Here is a 16,326-nt window from a genome sequence, read left to right as displayed (position 1 = left end):
ATCGAGGGCCGAAGGGCCTGTACTGCGCTGTAATGTTCTATGTTCTAAAACTATGGTTTTTGAATACTATTTTAATTGGAGGAAACCCACACAGACACGGGGAGAATGTGCAAACTCCACACAGACAGTGACCCAAGACGGGAATTGAACCCGGGTCCCTGGCGCTGTGAGGCAGCAGTGCTAATCACTGTGCCACCGTGCCCCTTCCTTTCACGAAACTCGCTTATTGGAAGATCTTTCTGCTTCGATTGTTCGGAGCTACTTGGCTGATCGGGCAGTCAATCAGCTGCTTTGTTTATCATTGAACAGGCTGGAATCTTGTGTTCGGAATGTATAACAGCAGAGTGCGGTCTGGCTTGCAATGTGGAAATGCCTGATAACACCTGTTGGGAGATGCTGCCCGTGTTTTGTCTGCCTGGATTCACAGAGCTTGCCTCGAGGCGATTATACCAGCTGTGAGAGAGCTCGCCAAGTCCCAGGTCAAACATCTTCAACTATTGTCGAAACGAGGATTTTAAAAGTGGGGGATGGGACAATTGAAAGTTTAACGGTAAAGTTTTTATTTATTAGTCACAAGGAGGCTTACATTAACACTGCAATGAAGTTGCTGTGAAAATCCCCCAGTCGCCACACTCCGCCGCCTGTTCGGGGACACTGAGGGAGAATTTAGCACCTAACCAGCACTGTCTTTCAGATTGTGGGAGGGAACCGGAGCGCCCGGAAGAAACCCACGCAGACACGGGGAGAACATGCAGACTCCGCACAGACAGTGACCCAAGCCGGGAATTGAACCTGGGTCCCTGGCGCTGTGAGGCAGCAGTGCTAACCACTGTGAATTTGAAGGATGGTTGGGGTGGGAGGGGTAGGATAGAATAGGATTGCCAGGGAGCAGGGATATGGGCAACAGAGATTTGGGAATATTTCAAGTAGCGAAAAGTGGAACTGGATTTGGTGGGAAGGGCAGGAGTCAGCCATTCCAAATAACTGCTGGGAGGTGAAATGTTCACGTTGTAGCTTTTAATGAGGAACCCACAATTTATCATCATTTCCAGATTAATTTAGTCATGAACAGGGTCCCTGTTGGGTGGATATTGCACTTATTTTAAACGATCATCGATATTGTGAAAGTTCTCAAGATTTAAAGCAAAGTTATCGGAGGAGAAAGAGAACCCCTACAGTGCAGGAGGAGGCCATTCGGCCCATCGAGTCTGCACTGACTCTCCGATAGACCATCTTGCCCAGGCCCAAACCCCCACCCTATCCCTGTAACCCCGCATATTTACCATGGCTTGAACAAGCGCCAGAGTGTGGCGACTAGGGGATTTTCACAGTAACTTCATTGCAGCGTTAATGTAAGCCGACTTGTGACGCTAATCGATAAATAAACTTAAATGGCTAATCCACCTAACCTACACATCTTTGGGACACTAAGGGGCAATTTACCACGGCCAATCCACCTAACCTGCACATCGTTGTTACACTTAGGACAATTTAGCATGGCCAATCCACATAACTACACATCTTTGGACACAAAGGGACAATTTAGCACGGCCAATTCCACTAACCTACACATCTTTGGCGTGTGGGAGGAAACTGGAGCACCCGGATGAAACCCACGCAGACACGGGGAGAACGTGCAGACGCCACACAGACAGTGACCCAAGGCCAGAATTTTTTTCAAAATTCATTCGTAGACCATTGGGGGTCGCTGACTGGCCAGTATTTATTGCCCAGCCCTACTTGCCCTTGGAGGGCAGTTAAGAGTCAACCGCATTGCTGTGGATCCTGAAGTGAGATGTAGGCCAGACCGGGTAAGGGCGGCAGATTTCCTTCCCCAGGGACAATGAACCCGGGCCCCTGGCGCTGTGAGGCAGCAGTGCTAACCACTGTGCCAGCTTTTGAATCTCTAAAAACACACTGCACCGTGTGAGTGAAACAGGAACACGCGGTCTCTGGTCCCTCATGAACTCAGGTTAGGCAGATCCAGTGCAGGTGACATGGTGGATTTGCCTGAAGACTATTTCCCCTGGTCCGGTTGAAGGGTACACATTGTTGCTTAAAAACTGCAGCAGCCCCGTCTTCAGAACACATGCAGTTGGACAAGAGTTCAAATAAAAGGTAAATCCTGCATTCCTGTGGCATAATCTACTCTGATCCATACAAAGCTGCCGTCGTCACTGGGGCAACTAGTCTGAACATATCAGCAAGTTTGTTCCATTCCATTGTCTGATTTTAATTAGGAGTGAAAAACCCACATTGGAGTCATACCAGATGGACTTGTTATGTGGCAACAGTACATGTGTTTGCAAATGTGCAGTTCCGAAATGGAGGCATATTTTACACCGCTTTACCACAGCCTGGAAAACCTTTGGAGTCTGTACATTCTGCAAGTGCAAAGCCACGACTTTAACCAATTTGGTTCCTGTACACTTCTTATTGGGCGGCACGGTGGTTAGCTGCCTCACAGAGCCAGGGACCCGGATTCGACTCCCGGCTTGGGTCACTGTCTGTGCGGGGTCTGCACGTTCTCCCCCCTCCCCTGGGTCTCTGCTCCAGTTTCCTCCCACTGTCCGAAAGACGTGCTGGCTGGGTGCATTGGCTAAGCTAAATTCTCTCTCAATGTTCCCGAACAGCTTTTAATGCTGTAGCTTTGAATGAGGAACCCACGATTTATCATCAGTTCCAGATTAATCTAGTCATGAAGAACAGGGTTCCTGTTGGGTGAATTAAGCACTCATTTAAAACGATCATTGAGATTGCGAAGGTTCTCAAGATTTAAAGCAAAGTTATCAGAGGAGAAAGAGAACCCCTACAGTGCAGGAGGAGGACATTCGGCCCATCGGGTCTGCACTGACTCTCCGAAAGACCATCTTAACCAGGCCCAGATCCACACCCAGCCCCAGCCATACCTCTCCCCACCCCCCACTCTATCCCTGCAACCCCGCATGTTTACCATGGCCCGAATAGGTGCCGGAGTGTGGCGACTAGGGGATTTTCACAGTAACTTCATTGCAGTGTTCATGGGTTTCCTCCGGGTGCTCCGGTTTCCTCCCACACTCCAAAAACATGCAGGTTAGGTGGATTGGCCGTGATAAATTGCCCCTTAGCGTCAGGGGGACTAGCTAGGGTCAACGCATGGGGTTATGGGGATAGGGCCTGGGTGGGATTGTGGTCGGAGCAGACCCGATGGGCCAAATGGCCTCCTTCTGCACTGTAGGGATTCTATAATTCTAGGGTTAATGTAGGCCGACTTGTACGATTAATAAATAAACTTGAAACTTATTCTAATGCTGAACTCTGACCTGGTTTTCTGCAAAGCAGTTAAGCATGTAACCCAAGGGTGATCACCTTTTAATCCTGGTTTCGTACTCTGCCCTCTGTTTGGTCAGTTCGGATTTGAGCTCAGTGACCAGGCTCTGAAGTGCTTTCGAGCAGGTGGCCGAGTTGTTCGACGCCGCGACCAGGTCGCTGTTGTCGCTGCAGCTCATGCTGCTGATGCACGCGTCAAACTGCTCGGTCTGGTCGCCCGCCTCGAACCTCTGCCCCTCGCCCTGTGGCTGGGCGACCTGCACGGGCCAGTCCGCCTTGGCGCAGTTGAGCACAGAAGAGTCACTCTCGGGGCAAACGACGGAACTGCCGGAGTCGACCACGGAAATCTCGCAGGACGAGGTGGACCAGGTGGCGCTGGTGACGCTGTGTCTGTCCCCGACACTCAGGGAGAGGCTCGATGAGGGGACATTGTCATAGGTCGACAAGCGCGACGACCCGGTTTCCTTGACCCTGTCCCCAGAGGAAGTCCTTCTGTGGCCCCGTAGCGAGGATAAACCGTTCATCAGCCAATTCCCACTGGCCGTTAAATGCGGAATATCGAGAGTCGAACTGCCCAGTTTGGCATTGCCAGATCTCCCGGCAGTCTGTTTAAAGGAATACTTCCACCCGGGGAGTGTCTGCAGTCTCCTGCTCGGGCTGGTGCTGATGGGAACCTGTTTGTCAGCTTGCTCCTGAGGTGCGTTTTTTGAAACAGTCACGGGGGTGCTGACGTTCACATCGAGAGAGGTTGCGCTGTTGCAGACGCTGCCCACTTGATTGTCAGTCAGGGCATCGCCGCACTCTTCCTCAGACACCCACTCCACCAGGCATCGCTTGCCCAGTGGTGTGACCCCGGGCTGGGGGATGAGTTTGTCACTGTGACTGATGGGGAAAAGTCTGTTGTGCTCACTAATCAGCACGGTCATTAAATGCTGCACCAGGGAAGTACCTGTTGGCGGAGGGGAGAAGAAGAGTTGACTTGTATGCACCACACCACAAAACCCACGCAGACACGGGGAGAACGTGCAGACTCCGGACAGACAGTGACCCAAGCCCCGGGAATCGAACCGGGGTCCCTGGCGCTGTGAGGTAGTAGGTAGGGAATGGACGCTGTCAATTCAGTTTACCCTTTGCTGCAAAAGCCAATGCAAACATTCCCGAGACTTGGTTCAAAAGGGTTAATTTGGCACTGGGTGGGAGCCCCCCTCCGTGGGGAGGTGATGGCCTAGTGGTACAATCGCTAGACTATTAATCCAGAAACTCAGCTAATGTTCTGGGGACCCAGGTTCGAATCCCGTCACGGCAGATGGTGGAATTTGAATTCAATAAAAAATATCTGGGATTAAGAATCTACTGATGACCATGAAATCATTGTCGGAAAAACCCATCTGGTTCACTAATGTCCTTTAGGGAAGGAAATCTGTCCTCCTTACCTGGTCTGGCCTACATGTGACTCCAGAGCCACAGCAATGTGGTTGACTCTCAACTGCCCTCCAAGGGCAACTAGGGATGGGCAATAAATGCTGGCCAGTCAGCGACACCCATGTCGCTGAATAAAAAAAAGGTTGGAGAATCGTGCCACTATCTATCTTCAAGTCTGAGATCACGTATCAACTGACTCATAGAATCATAGAATTTAATAGTGCAGAAGGAGGCCATTCAGCCCATCGAGTCTGCACCAGGTCCTATCCCCATAACCCATGTATTTGCCCGAGCTAATCCCCCTGATACTAAGGGGCAATTTAGCATGGCCAATCCACCTAACCTGCACGTCTTTGGGACTGTGGGAGGAAACCGGAGCACCTGGAGGAAACCCACGCAGACATGGGGAGAATGTGCAGACTCCACACAGACAGTGACCCAAGCTGGGAATCGAACCCGGGTCCCTGGCGCTGTGAGGCAGCAGTGCTAACCACTGCGCCACGTAACTCCAGTGTCATCCTCAGTCTCCTACCTTTTCTTTCACAAAGCCAACCCAGGCTTGGAATATAATTCCACCGGGTGTTGGCAGCTGTTGAGTACCTAACCCAACTTGCGATTCTTTGCCTGTCTGGGCAGCGAATGCCAACATGCTGTTAGCCATTGGCATTGCCACTCAACCCATCTGTCCCCAATCCAGCTGACGTTGAAAAAGGTCCAAGAGCAGGACTTCCACCTAGAATCATTTTTCCTCAAGGGAATGCAAGTCAGTTTGCCGCCAAATTGATAATGAAGCATGATTTATTTTTCGTTAGCGGGATGTGGGTGTCACTGGCTAGGCCAGCATTTATTGTCCATCCCTAATCACCCTCAAGAGGGGGGTGGTGAGCCGCCTTCTTGAACTGCTGCAGCCCCCTTTGATGTAGGTACACCCACAGTGCTGTTAGGGAGGGATCCAGCGACAGTGAAGGAACGGCAATATCGTTCCAAATCAGGATGGTGAGTGATTGGGAGGAGAACTTGCAATTGGTGGTGTTCCCTTGTGTCTGCTGCCCTTGTCCTGCTAGTGGGTAGAGGTGGTGGGTTTGGAAAATGCTGTTGAAAGAGCCTTGGTGATGCAGTGCATCCTGTAAATCATTGAATCCCTACAGTGCAGAAGGAGGCCATTTGGTCCATCGAGTCTGCACTGACAACAATCCCACCCAGGCCCTACCCCAGAAACCCCATGTATTTACACTGCTAATCCTATGACACGAAGGGGCAATTTAGCACGGCCAATCCACCTAACCTGCACATCTTTGGAGTGTGGGAGGAAACCGGAGCCCCGGAGGAAACCCACGCAGACACGAGGAGAACGTGCAGATTCCACACAGGCAATGACCCGAGCCGGGAATCAAACCCAGGTCCCTGGCACTGTGAGGCAGCAGTGCTAACCACTGTGCCACCGTGCTGCCTGTCTAATAAATGGTAAACACAGTAAGGAGTCTAACAACACCAGGTTAAAGTCCAACAGGTTTATTTGGTAGCAAGTACCATAAGCTTTCGGAGCACTGCTCCTTCGTCAGATGGAGTGGAAATGTGCTCTCAAACAGTGCAAACAGACAAAATCAAGTTGCAGAATACTGATTAGAATGCGAATCCTACAGCCAGCCAGGTCTTAAAGGTACAGACAATGTGGGTGGAGGGAACATTAAACACAGGTTAAAGAAATGTGTATTGTCGGCCAATCCACCTAACCTGCACATCTTTGGAGTGTGGGAGGAAACGACTCTGCGACTCATCGACACGGATGCCATCATCTCACGTAAGAACACCATCTACCAGGTACACGGTACCTACTCTTGCAACTCGGCCAACATTGTCTACCTGATACGCTGCAGGAAAGGATGTCCTGAGGCATGGTACATTGGGGAAACCATGCAGACACTATGACAACGGGTGAATGAACACCGCTCGACAACCACCAGGCAAGACTGTTCTCTTCCTGTGGGGGAGCACTTCAGCAGTCACGGGCATTCAGCCTTGAATCTTCAGGTAAGCGTTCTCCAAGGCGGCCTTCACGACACACGACAGCGCAGAGTCGCTGAGCAGAAACTGATAGCCAAGTTCCGCACACATGAGGACGGCCTAAACCGGGATGTTGGATTTATGTCACATTATCAGTAACCCCCACAGCTTGCCTCCTGGGCTTGTAGAATCTCACTAGCTGTTCTGTCTGGAGACAATACACATTTCTTTAACCTGTGTTTAATGTTCCCTCCACCCACATTGTCTGTACCTTTAAGACCTGGCTGGCTGTAGGGATTCGCATTCTAATCAGTATTCTGCAACTTGATTTTGTCTGTTTGCACTGTTTGAGAGCACATTTCCACTCCATCTGACGAAGGAGCAGTGCTCCGAAAGCTTATGGTATTTGCTACCAAATAAACCTGTTGGACTTTAACCTGGTGTTGTGAGACTTCTTACCGTGTTCACCCCAGTCCAACGCCGGCATCTCCACATAATAAATGGTAAACACAGTAAGGAGTCTAACAACACCAGGTTAAAGTCCAACAGGTTTATTTGGTAGCAAACGCCACTAGCTTTCGGAGCGCTGCTCCTTCATCAGGTGAGTGGGAGATCTGCTAACAAACAGCAAACAGGGCATATAAAGACACAACCTCAAGTTACAGAATAAATTACAGATATAACTACAGATATAATATACCGATATAATTACTGATTACAGGATAAGTTACAGAATAAAATAAGTTTCAGAATAAATACATTTATTCTGTAACTTGAGTTTGTGTCTTTATATGCCCTGTTTGCTGTTGATCAGCAGATCTCCCACTCACCTGACGAAGGAGCAACGCTCCGAAAGCTAGTGGCGTTTGCTACCAAATAAACCTGTTGGACTTTAACCTGGTGTTGTTAGACTCCTTACTGTGTTTACCCCAGTCCAACGCCGGCATCTCCACATCATAATAAATGGTAACACACTGCTGCCACTGTGTGTCAGTGGTGGGGGGAGCAAATGTTTAAGGCCGTGGATGGGATGCTAATCAAGCTGCTTTGTCCTGGATGGTGTTGAGCATCTTGGAGTGTTGTTGGAGCTGTATTCATCCAGGCAAGTGGAGAGTATTCCATCACTCACACATTACTAAAGCCGGCAGGATTGAGTTACAGAAGTTGACACTGGAAGGGAGTTTTCAATAGGTATCATGCAGCAATATTAGCACAGGAAAACAGTAAGGCATCGTATTACAACATGATAACAGTGGAATCTGGATGGCTTGAAATAGCTGAAAGATTGTGGAAATTTAAATTGTGCTCATTAGCACTTACACTGGTGTCTCCGTGACCTTTTAGACAGTCTTCACAAACCCCTACCCACCAAGCTGCCCATTCTCCCTGTTGGAAAAACAGATTTCTACTAATTGAGCCTGTTTACTGGGTTCACCATATTCTGCCCAGAATCAGTTGAAACTTCACTCAGATTTATCAGTCCCACAGGCCACACTCGCCCCAAAACCAGAAAGTTTCACAGTTCATAACTTCATTGCGGTGTTAATGTAAGCCTACTTGTGACACTAATAAATAAGCTTCTAAAACTTAAAAATCCCGCCCGAGGTCGATGGACCTCTGCATGGTCCGTGTCCTTGCCTGGCTGTGATTCCTGTGGTGGGCGGAACGGGAAAATTCCGCCCTAGATGTGACATTTACTATAAATTAGTTCAAATTCAGACCTGCCCTGGGACACGAGATGTGACCAGCGCTCAACCGGAAACTTCGATTGGCCCCTTTGTTCAATTACTGTAGCAATTTTTAAATTTAAATTGAGTTATCCCAAGGCCTGATTGTCAATGTTTCAGAGAACAATTGATTTCCATTGATAACACTGTGTGACTGTGCTAATGATGTGGAGATGCCGGCGTTGGACTGGGGTAAACACAGTAAGAAGTTTAACAACACCAGGTTAAAGTCCAACAGGTTTATTTGGTAGCAAAAGCCACACAAGCTTTCGGAGCTCTTAGTCCCTTCTTCACCTGAAGAAGGGGCTAAGAGCTCCGAAAGCTTGTGTGGTTTTTGCTACCAAATAAACCTGTTGGACTTTAACCTGGTGTTGTTAAACTTCTTACTGACTGTGCTAATCCAGGGAGATTTCACCTTCGGGCATCTGTTTGTAACTTGGTGCATGAACTCTGGTCTACCTCCTCCACCATGCCGCATCCAGCATGTTCTGGGTGCACGTTAACAATTGTGCCCTCCTGACATAAACTCATGGGTATGTTTAACAATTGAGATTGGGTTGGGGTCATGAGCCCCATCCGCCTCTAAGTTTTGTCTGTTGTTTCTTTGACACAAAGATGTCACTGAAAGGGTTAAAACTCTTGGGCCTTGTGAGTTAGCAAAGTCGCTCCTTAATTGGTGCACTTTTATATACCAACAAGGGATCAGAATTTTTGGACCAATGGCACAACTTTTGGGTCTTGGGGTAGAGGTCAACCAATGGGCAGGCAGACTTGACGAAGAGCTACACCAATGGACAGGCAGACTTGGGGAGAGGTCCAACCAATAGACAAGCAGACTTGGGGTCGAGGTCTAACCAATGGACAGGCAGATTTGGGCAAGAGGTCCAATCAATGGGCAGGCAGATTTGAAATAGAGGTCAACCATTGGACAGGGAGACTTGGGCAAGAGGTCCACCAATAGGCAGGCAGACTTGGGGTTGAGGTGTAACCAATGGACAGACAGAGTTGGACAAGAGGTCAACCAATGGACAGGCAGACTTGGAGTAGAGGTCCACCAATGGGCAGGCAGACTTGGAGTAGAGATCCACCAATGGGCAGGCAGACTTGGAGTAGAGATCCACCAATGGGCAGGCAGTTTTGGAGTAGAGGTTCACCAATGGGCAGGCAGACTTGGGCAAGAGGCCCAATCAATGGACAGGTTGACTCTGGCAACAGTGACAATGTTGGCAGAGATGAGGAGATGGGGGGTGGGGAGGAATGGACCTGCCTGTCCAGGAACAGCCAATAGGTAAGTGGCGCATGTGTGCTTTGTTTATAGGGGATCAATTTTATCTCATAGGGAAATTTAAGATTTCCGGCCACGTAACCCCAACAGTTGAACCGTGTTGGCTTTACTTGGTGTTTAATAGATGGACACTGCCACTTCCAATCAAAAATTTGATTGGACGGCGACAATTCTGTTGACATCAGTCTGCACTATACTTTCCTTATCTAGCAGTTCCCCTGACGAAAACCTACAGGATTGCTAAAGATATTAACACTACAGTTGTGCACTATTGGGAATCATAAAAATCCTAAAATGCAGAAGGAGGCCATTCGGCCCATCAAGTCTGCACCAACCGCAATTCCACCCAGGCCCTATCCCTACAACCCCATGCATTTACCCTAGCTAGTCCCCCTGACCCTAAGGGGCAGTTTAGAACGGCCAATCCGCCTAACCTACACATCTTAGGACACGAAGGGGCAATTTAGCATGGCCAATCCACCTAACCTGCACATCTTAGGACACGAAGGGGCAATTTAGCATGGCCAATCCACCTAACCTACACATCTTAGGACACGAAGGGGCAATTTAGCATGGCCAATCCACCTAACCTGCACATCTTAGGACACGAAGGGGCAATTTAGCATGGCCAATCCACCTAACCTGCACATCTTAGGACACGAAGGGGCAATTTAGCATGGCCAATCCACCTAACCTGCACATCTTTGGACTGTGGGAGGAAATCAGACCACCCAGAGAAAGCCCACACAGACACGGGGAGAATGTGTAAGCTCCACACAGATAGTGACCCGAGCCGGGAATTGAACCCGGGCCCCTGGCGCTGTGAGGCAGCAGTGCTAACCACTGTGCCACCTTGTCGCTGCAAGTTTTTTTGTGCATTTGCTGCAACATCAACAGGGCAAATGCTTAACCTTAAGGAAGTTCAGTTGTATGACCTCCTCTTCACTTCATGGCTGGCAGGGTAAGGCTGTGTTTAAACCTAACCAGTGAAGACTTAAAAAGACGGATTTGTGACTAATACAATATGACTGCAGTTGATAAGTCAATTGACATACCTTCCATAATCGTCACTGGGTCTTCCAACTTTGGGCGCAAAATATTTGGTCCAAAGACGGTTGCAAGGTTTTGGACACTCATTTTATTAACACTTGAATAAGACTGAACTTCATCAAGGAACCTGCATGTAATAAGGTGAATGTAAGAAGATCAGTCAAAACACAGCATAGAATCATAGAATCCCTACAGCGCAGAAGGAGGCTGTTTGGCCCATTGAGCCTGCACTGACAACAAGCCCAGCCTATCCCATATTTACCCCACTAATTCCCCTGACCCAAAGGGGCAATTTAACATGGCCAATCCACCTAACCTGCGCATCTCGGGACGCTAAGGGACAATTTAGCATGGCCACAGTCTAAAGATGTGCGGGTTAGGTGGATTGGCCATGCTGAATTGTCCCTTAGCATCCTCTGCTAATCCCCCTGACACTAAGGGGGCAAATTAGCATTGCTAATCAACCTAGCACATCTCTCAGACTGTGGGAGGAAACCGGAGCACCCGGAGGAAACCCGCGTAGACACGGGGAGAACGTCCACACAGACAGTGACCCGAGCCGGGAATCGAACCAGGGTTCCTGGCGTTGTGAGGCAGCAGTGCTAATCACTGTGCCACCGTGCTGCCTCGTGTTAAATATCCAGTGTTAAACAGTGTTAAATATCCTTAAACAAAGAACGGGGTGAGAAACACATCAAATGATGGCTTTGGTGACCATTAGCCTCGAGTAGGTGCTTTGCGTCGCTGAGTTTGATCGCTCACTCGGTCTAGCCATGACAGAAAAACCCACCTGCAGATATATTTGAGGAGATTGTAATTCGCCTGAGGCAAGTTGGCGACCTGTTTGACCAGCTCCTGGACACCCTGGATAAAAAGAAGACCGGATTATTAATTCACCTTCTCATCCTGGCAGACAACTCAAAAAGAAATCTAGGGCTATTTTTAACCTGACTCCCTCAGGTGAGAAACCAGACAGGTGGCCAATTAAAATCACCCAGGCTACCTACCTGCCCCCAGAACCCACCAGATGGACAACCGTAACAGTTCAACAATCGACAATGATTTCATGGCCATCAGTAGATTCTTAATTCCAGATTATTTTTACTGAATTCAAATTCCACCAGCTGCCGTAGTCTAGCGATAATACCACTCGGCCATCACTTCGCCCCGTTATGACGTGGAGGTGCCGGCGTTGGATTGGGGTGGGCACAGTAAGAAGTCTCACAACACCAGGTTAAAGTCCAACAGGTTTATTTGGTAGCACGAGCTTTCGGAGCGCCGCTCCTTCATCAGGTGAGCTACCAAATAAACCTGTTGGGCTTTAACCTGATGTTGTGAGACTACTTACTGTGCCTCCCTGTGTTAGTGAGGGTTTAGTTTGCCAACTAAAATGCAGAACCTCCTGATATGATCTTTGGGGGGGGGTGGGGGGGAGGGGCTGGGAGGTGGGGGGGTGTTGGCGCTCATTGAAGGGAAAGATGTTAAAATAATTTAAACCGAATGTAAAGAAACGAGGCAGATTTTTTCACTTGAAAACAATTGTTTGAACTGTTGAGAGAGAACTTGAGGCCAAGGTTGGATTAGTGTGACGACACTTGTGTTCGCACAGAGCAGGTTCATTACTTTATTTATTCAGAGAATTAATTCCCTTGTTGCCCTTGAACTGAGGGGCTTGCCAGGCCACTTCAGAGGGTCATTTAAGAGTCAACCACATTGTTGTGGCTCTGGAGTCATTATGTAGACAGTAAGAAGTCTCACAACACCAGGTTAAAGTCCAACAGGTTTATTTGGTAGCAAAAAAATTGTTTGAACTGTTGAGAGAGAACTTGAGGCCAAGGTTGGATTAGCGTGACAACACTTGTGTTCGCACCAAGCAGGTTTTGCTACCAAATTTGCTCCCAAATTTGCTACCAAATGCTACCAAATAAACCTGTTGGACTTTAACCTGGTGTTGTGAGACTTCTTACTGTGTTCACCCCAGTCCCACGCCGGCATCTCCACATCGTCATTATGTAGGCCAGACCGGGTAAGGACGGCAGATTTCCTTCCTTAAAGGGACATTATTGAACTCAGATGGGTTTTTACGACAATGGTTTCATGGTCCTCATTAAAGTTTTCATAGAAATCATAGAAATCATAGAAACCCTACAGTACAGAAAGAGGCCATTCGGCCCATCGAGTCTGCACCGACCACAATCCCACCCAGGCCCTACCCCCATATCCCTACATATTTCCCACTAATTCCTCTAACCTACACATCTCAGGACACAAAGGGCAATTTTTAGCATAGCCAATCAACCTAACCCGCACATCTTTGGACTGTGGGAGGAAACCGGAGCACCCGGAGGAAACCCACGCAGACACGAGGAGAATGTGCAAACTCCACACAGACAGTGACCCAAGCCGGGAATCGAACCCAGGTCCCTGGAGCTGTGAAGCAGCAGTGCTAACCACTGTGCTACCGTGCCGCCCCAATCATTCCAGATTTTTACTGAATTCAAATTGCACCATTTGCCGTGGTGGGATTTGAACCCGGGTCCCCAGAGCATTACCCTGCGTCTCTGGATTACTAATCCAGTGACACACATCACTGCCTCCCCCTCCTTCGCCTCCCTCCTTCTCGCCAACACTGCAGTTCTAGTGTAAACAGACCCTGAATTTACTTATTGGTACCTGCAACTTGACATAAGGGATTGAGCAGGGGATATGAGCTGTGCAACAAAAGTGCCTGGGAGTTTAACACACGCCCACACTTTGTATAGGAAGCAGACGACATTTCAAAATGATGGCATAGAAAACACGGGAAGTAGGAGCAGGAGTAGGCCATTCGGCCCTTCGAGCCTGCTCTGCCCTTCCGTATGCTCATGGCTGACCCTCAATCTCAATGCTATATTCCTGTTTGCTCCCCATAACCCTTGATAGGATTAAAATTGAAAACATCGGGTGGAATTCTCCGGCCGTTCACGCCGGCGGGATTCTCCAGTCCCGCTGCAGTGAGCGGAGATTTGGCTGAGCGCCAAATTCTCCACGCTCACTGGCAGCAGTGGCAGGGCGTGGACGGCTGGAGAACTCCAGCCATTATCTATTCCTTGAATATATTCAGTGACTTGACCTCCACGACCTTCTGTGGTAGACAATTGCACAGGTTCGCTACCCTCTGAGTGAATTAATATCTCCTCATCCCAATCCTAAATGGTCTACCGTGTATCCTGAGACTGTGACCCCTGGCTCTAGATTCCCCAACCAGGAAAAGCATCCTCCCTGTATCCAGTCTGTCCAACTCTGTCAGAATTTTATTCGTAAGAAGTCTCACAACACTAAGTTAAAGTCCAACAGGTTTATTTGGTAGCAAATACCATAAGCTTTCGGAGCACTGCTCCTTCGTCAGATTTCCACTCCATCTGATGAAGGAGCAGTGCTCCGAAAGCTTATGGTACTTGCTACCAAATAAACCTGTTGGACTTTAACCTGGTGTTGTGAGACTTCTTACTGTGATCACCCCAGTCCAACGCCGGCATCTCCACATCATGAATTTTATTCGGTCAGATCTCCTCTCATCCTTCCAAACTCTAGCGAATACAGGCCCAGTCGACCCAACCTCTCCTCATGGAAACACTCACAACCACACCACACCCTGTACCCCTTTATACCAGGCATATAAACTGACCCTATTTTGGAGAGATTTTTTGAGGTTGCAAAAGTTGACTTTTCCGTTAGTATCTATGGTAGTTTTAATTACAGTAAATTATTAATCTGTCTCTCCAAACAGGAATTAAATAATTGTTCCCTCAGTGGAATGGAGAAGTCATTGCTAGAGTAACGCCTTTTTTAATGCTTGCCCAAGTTTTTATTCATTCATGGAACATGGGCATCACTGGCTGGCCAGCATTTATTGCCCATCCCTAGTTGCCCCTTGAGAAGGTGGTGGTGAGCCGCCATCTTGAATCGCTGCAGCCCATGTGCTGGGGGTTGACCCTCAATGCCGTTAGGGAGGGAATTCCAACCCGCCCTACCAAAGTACTTCTGAGAGGCTGGTATTTGCCACATTTTGCTCTACGGTTGCCATAGAAGCCAGTCACCATCCAATCACTGTGATATTATATCAAACCCGGTTGTGCTGCATGTCTTGGTAATTGTAAAAAGGTCTTACATTGGGCAAGAGGGCAGAGCTTATACCCTCAGCCCAGTGTCAGCTTTTGTGAACCAAGTTCAGGCTCTTCATCAATGTAGGCCAAATAGGAACACTTAGGAGCTTCTTGATGGACTTTGCATAGACGTTTAAATCCAACCATCTCCTACAGGGAGTCGCGTACTGCCAGCCTCAATGTTCATTGTTGACTTGGCATCAAAATTATACTGGATACATTGAGTCAGAAAAACCGTGCATGCGTGGGTTTCCTCTGGGAGCTCCGCTTTTCTCCCACAGTCTGAAAAACGTGCAGATTAGGTGGATTGGCCATGCTAAATTCCCCTTAGTGTCCAAAGGTGTGAATGCTAGGTAGATTGGCCGTGCTAAATTGCCCTTAGTGTCCAACTATATGTAGGTTAGGTGGATTGGCCATGGTAAATTACCCTTTAGTGTCCAAAGATATGTAGGTTAAGTGGATTGGCCATGTTAAATTGCCCCTTAGTGTCCAAAGATGTGCAGGTTAGGTGAGTTAGCGGAGTAAATATGTGGGGTTATGGAGATAGGGCCAGGGTGGGATGCTCTTTCGAAGAGTCAATGCAGACTCGATGGGCTGAATGGCCTCCTTCTGCACTGTAGGGATTCTATGAAGGTAGAAATGAATGGGTGTCATGTAAGCGGTCTACGAGAAGTCACCTGGAATGTTCCAATTTCTGGGAATGCTGGCAGAGAGGGCCAAAGGACCCAGCGCACGCTTCATGGACCTACCTCCTCTTCATCCTTAGCCAGTAGTTGTGCACATGACAGGAGGTCTTCATACTTGGCAAAGGGGATCACTGGCTCTGGCAACTCCCTCAGGTACAGTTTCAGCAGGGACGCAACGGTGTGAACATCCGTGTTCCTGCAGAAACAAAATTGCAAAACATCCAGTGCACGGTTTTAGGACACGACCACAACTGACTAACGCTTGCTGTCAGACGCCTGGAAGCAGCTGAGAGAGTATAGAACGGCCAGGTGAAAGGTTCCTCACGCTGGTCCATACAAAGCTTTTATCCATATGGTGGGCACGAGATATGGAGAAATTTGACTGTTTTTGACTACAATGTGACCACTGTAGAAAATTAATCAAAATTAAAAAATAGAAAAATTCAATTTGTGTTAGAAATGTACAAGCAACCTTTTATTTAGGAGTTCAAGATTGATAGTATCATAGAATTATAGCTTCCCTACTGTGCAGAAGGAGGCCATTCGGCCCATCTAGTCTGCAACGACCACAATCCCACCCAGGCCCTATCCCTGTAACCCCACTTATTTGCCCTCTGAATCCCCCTGACACTAAGGGGCAATTTACCATGGCCAATCCACCTAACCTGCACATCTTTGGACACTAAGGGGCAATTTAC

At 48.4% G+C, this 16,326-nt stretch overlaps 1 protein-coding gene across 2 annotated transcripts in view; it reads right to left on the bottom strand.

Moving 5' to 3' along the window:
• Positions 1-16,326, bottom strand: part of arhgap22a (Rho GTPase activating protein 22a) — a 271,703-nt gene that overhangs the window by 10,833 nt on the left and 244,544 nt on the right. For both annotated transcript variants that reach the window (XM_078199641.1, XM_078199640.1), the window contains 4 exons: positions 15,692-15,824; positions 11,588-11,661; positions 10,803-10,924; positions 3,349-4,258 (listed from right to left, as the gene is read on the bottom strand). In XM_078199641.1, the coding sequence (XP_078055767.1) occupies positions 3,349-4,258; positions 10,803-10,924; positions 11,588-11,661; positions 15,692-15,824 (1,239 nt within the window). The remainder of the gene's footprint in view (positions 1-3,348; positions 4,259-10,802; positions 10,925-11,587; positions 11,662-15,691; positions 15,825-16,326) is intronic.

The sequence above is a fragment of the Mustelus asterias genome, chromosome 28, assembly GCF_964213995.1.
Source record: "Mustelus asterias chromosome 28, sMusAst1.hap1.1, whole genome shotgun sequence".
Lineage (NCBI taxonomy): Eukaryota > Metazoa > Chordata > Chondrichthyes > Carcharhiniformes > Triakidae > Mustelus > Mustelus asterias.
Note: the sequence above shows the minus strand (reverse complement) of the source record. Positions and strands in the feature narration are given on the sequence as shown.